Source organism: Hakea prostrata, chromosome 4, assembly GCF_041222555.1.
Source record: "Hakea prostrata isolate BN-2017 chromosome 4, UWA_Hpros_2, whole genome shotgun sequence".
Classification (NCBI taxonomy): Eukaryota; Viridiplantae; Streptophyta; class Magnoliopsida; order Proteales; family Proteaceae; genus Hakea; species Hakea prostrata.
Window position 1 is genome coordinate 45,040,961 of NC_142603.1, and position 4,642 is coordinate 45,045,602.

The window sequence follows — 4,642 nt, forward strand, 5'->3', positions numbered from 1 at the left end:
GTAGAAACAGAGAACACCTATAAACAGGGTTACAAGATTATATAAGTCAAATGAGTCAAATCGGATCAAAGCCAAAAGCCATATGCTTACTATGATGCATAGAGGAGGAGAAGGAGTGCTTAGAGAAAGTAGAGAAGGGAATCTACTCGGGCATGGTCCCAAATCTCAGGTGCGGCGGCGGTTTGCCATCAACGAGGCGGAAATTGGAATCGTCATCGGCGGCAAGAGCAGTAGAGGAATCATCCAAGGTGAAATAAAAAATAGGGGTTTTTCTGCAATGCGCCCTTGCTTCTCAAAATGGGAGAATGGAGCGAGGGAACGTTCGTGGGTGGCTGGCGACGAGTGTTGCTGGTGTCTCCGGCGGCCCCTAGAAGAGGAGATTTCAGGTTCAGAGATGGAGAAAGAGAGCTTAGAGAAAGTAGGCTTGTTTCAGATCTAAAATTTCAAGCTTAGATTTCGAGTGTTTCCCAATTGTTGGAATGACTCGTTCCAGATCTAAAAGTTTAGAGCCTTACATTCCAAATTGCGGCAACTTGGTGCTCTATCGTTTTCTTTAACATCATCTTCCTTCCTAGCATGTTCTTAGGTTGGATTCTGATCTCTAATAAATCCTAATTGCAGAAAATTCCTAATTTTAGGAGATGAACACCAACAAAAAATCCTAATTTTAGGTTGGATCCGGAGAGTCTGAGGAGAATACTGGAATAGAATCTCGTCATCATTCATTTTGAGTAATAGTTCTAACGATTTCCTATTTGATGATTCCAACTATCGGGAAAATTAAGATCGATGATTCCACGTTTAGTCCAGGGTTTCTTAACACCAATTTCCTTCATCACCCACATCTCAAATTTGGAAAATCTTTCTTTTCAGTTATAACTGAAAGCAGCAAGCTGGCTTCCTCCCATCTCATAAAGATTATGCTTGCTGAAGACTGGAAGTGATGGTAACTCTCTTTGTACCTCATGTAGCAAATCATAGGAGTATACTTTCACCGAATATAACACTCAATGAGCAACACCATTGATAACTATTGCTGAGCTTGGAGCATGAAAATGGGGCGCGGCTACATCTGGTACCCGGATATCTTCAAGTATTCTCTAGCAATCATTGACAGAATTCAAAGCGTATACACCGGAGCCAAAGAAGAAGAGGCAAAGGAACGGAGAGTCTGAGGAGAGAATATGTTAGAGGGATGAAGGGTATAATGGTCTTTCCAATTACATAACTAACCATTCTAACAAAATTGTACCTGGACACGTTTCAAACATAAAGTGGGGTGTCAGTGCTTTAAGGCCTCCATTTTGGGTTGCCGGTGCAATTTGCTCTTCATCTTATAATAATCAAATCATAGTTATGAATATAATCACGGAAGCGTAAAAATAAATACCTGTAGTGCGTTCTTGTATCTAGATCTTCCTTCTGCTCTCCTTGAATCTTCCGTAGCCTTTCATCCTTCGGAATCTTTCGTTTGAGTGTTTTGTGGAAACAACCTTAAACCCAAATGTATTATGTGACGGCTACGGGGACCCAAGTAGTTATTTATAATATAAAACCCTAACTTTTAACCACTCCCATAATAGTAAATGTTACTAATACTCTTGAATGAATATGAGCCCAAATAAATGAACTAGTGTTAGTTAAGCCCACAAAACCCAACACCAGTAACCTCTTAGTACAAGAAAATTGATTCTAACTCTTAATTCCTAGTAACCAAGCAAACCACTTAGGCTGCGTTTGTTTGCTGGAATAAAGGTGGGGTGGGAAAATTCTTGAAAAGAGTGTAGATTTCTTACTTTTCCCTTAAATCCCAAAAGAAAACTTGTCTGCTGATGTGGCAGCCCAACTTTCCCACCCCATGCCATTTTAAAACTCCACATATTTGGTGGGACTTTATGGGAAAGTTGGGAAAAGTAAAAAGTGGGACCCACCCCTATCACTTTTCCACAAAACCCTTTCCTTCCCTTTCGTTCTGTCTCACCCCACTGCACATGGGACTCACATGTTTTTTTTTTTTCCACCCCTTTTTTCCCACCCCACCTTTGCAAACAAACGCAGCCTTAGGGTTTAGAGCACTCCTCCGCTTCTCGTAACCTTTAGTCGAATACTAATTTGCCTTTCCACTCCATAAATTGTTAAAAAATCAATCTCACAATTTTCTTGCCATTTAATTGCGAGTTCCAAAAATAAGCTCCAAGAAAACATCTCATTTGTTGGTGAGAGTGGGCCATAGTTTTAGGTGTCGACTTTGGAGCTATGATTAGAAAAACTTGAAGACTGACGAGTTACGAAATCCACAAGAGATCGAACAGAGCATAAATGGAATAGAAAGGGTAAAAAAAATGAAAAGAAAATGATATGTGAAACCATGTCTGTTTTGTTCCTTAGAATCTCAAATTTTAGCATTTACAGAATTGCCGAAATTGGAGTGCTACAACTTAAGAAAAGAAAGATTATGGAGCTCAATTGGGACCCCAACAGCTCAAATACATGACTTTTCTGAGAGATTCCTCCGATTGCTTCATCTTTTCATCACTCGAAACCCACTTCTTAGCCATTGCCATGGAAGAAGAGGAAGAAGAGGGAAGTCTGTTGGCTTGAGAAAGTGATTCGAGATTGTTCTTGGCATGTTGGTGGAGAGCCCTAATGGCATAATTCCATCTACAGAAACCTCCTTGATCCTTCAGTGCTTCGACAGCCCCAACGCTTGCAGCCACGATCCAAGCCCTGCTCGTGGAACTCATTTTGGGATCTTGGCACAAGCGACCGCCTTGAACAACCACCCCAAAAACAGTGAGTTTCCAATTCGAAGCTCAGGCTTTTGATCATCCGATTTCAATCCGGTTTTGGGATGTTCTCAATCTAAATTTTGAACTAGACACTGCTATAATGAAGGGGTAAAACGAAACCCTAAAATTAACACAGATCTATCACCCAAAATCCTCCCCTTGATTAAATCCATCATTTTCACGAAAACAGGGTTTCGTTTTCAGACAGGATCTCATCAAGAACATTAAAAAGGGGATATCGCAATAAGAGGATCATGAACAACCAAAGATGGAACTACACTATACTATTCAATAGCTGAAGAAAGAGACTGAGTGAATGGGGATTCACTTACCTCAACCAGATCAGTAAGAATAGGAGGGAAGAGGTTCTAGATCACCAACAGCACTTTGCCCACCTTCCAGCACGTCTCTATTGCCTCCTAACCACCAAAAACAGCAATCCCAAATATAATATTTGTTAATTGGGCGGGGGTTGCTATTTATAGAAGTTTGGGGGCAAATTAAGGTAAAACCCCACAACTAGGACCAGGCGGTCGCTTGGTTCAATCAACCGCCTCAAGCAACGCCCCCTAGTATATTGCTATACAAGGGTGCTTTGCTCAAGGGGTTGAAACCAAACACAACCTAACCCTAATCAACACATGGGGGAGATCTTACCTTCATTCCGGACATCTCCAAACACCACTTGCCTTCTACTAGAGATCCAATTTCCAAGTAAGGCAGGTTCTTCATCAAGAGAATCCAGATCCATGGGTTCTGGATATGGATCCTGAATTTCTATCCGGATACTCCACAAATTAACCTGACTAGACCTTCAGGTTCTCGGACATGCAATACAGATTCTGGGTTAGAAATACGAGGGTTGTTACAAGTACGAAGCTAGAACTTATCAGGATTAGTCCGACTCTAGCGCTTGTGTGTATGGGACATCATCTTTTTTACTTATGGACATACTATTTATAGATTTGAAGAAACATTAGTTTATACTTAGTTTACTTCTTTCTTTCCATTTTGGGAATTGGTTGTAATCTTCTTTTTAATTTCGATCTACTTTTCCGCTATTACTGTAGAGTAATTTTCCACTACACTCTACATTTGAGTTCTTCTATTAGTATCATTTTTCGCACTCTGATTATAATGTATTTTCTCTTTGAATCTTATATTGATCTTTCAGTTAATTTAGTTAAACATTGATTTAGTCTTGTTGTTGATATATTATTGTAAATGTGGGAGGTTGATTTCCTCGATAGTGATCTTTGGGGCTGTGGATCACACACTCAGGTATGCCAGATAGGGTACCGGCTGGGTGGATGTGACAGTTAGGACTCTACTACTCGTCGTCTTTACATTTCTGATGATGTTAACTTTGATGAAGCTCACATGTTTTTCTCTGACACAAAATCAAATTCAAGGGGAGAATGGTATTGCTATTTATTATAGTGATCTTGATGTTGAATTTTCTCCTGTCTCAACTTTGAGTGAAGAGTTTTATGACAACAACTAGAATGATACTAACAATCAGGTCACTATTGAGAATGTGCCAATAGATCCAACACCTACGATAGGACATCCTATATGTCCTGTCGCTAAAATTGTACCTCCTGAACCAACTCCTATTCCTTCTAAACCAGTTCCTATCTGTCTGAACCAAGCCGTCAACCCGACTATGTGATTTCTCTACTTATCATACCACCCAACACCCTATTCAAGCATATATTTGCTATAATAATATTTCTCCCAAGTTCTTGACTTTCTTATCAATCATTGATTCTAATAAAAAACCAAATAAATTTTTGGATGCAAGCAAGGTAGATGTTTGGGTTAAGGCTATGAAAGATGAGATACAAGCCCTT

General features: G+C 39.9%; 1 protein-coding gene across 1 annotated transcript; it reads right to left on the reverse strand.

The window, feature by feature from the left end:
* Positions 1–2,462: 2,462 nt before the first annotated feature.
* LOC149019089 (uncharacterized) lies at positions 2,463–2,744 on the reverse strand. Its single transcript, XM_089152673.1, has one exon. It carries the CDS (start codon positions 2,742–2,744, stop codon positions 2,463–2,465), a length of 282 nt encoding a protein of 93 aa, XP_089008799.1.
* Positions 2,745–4,642: the final 1,898 nt, after the last annotated feature.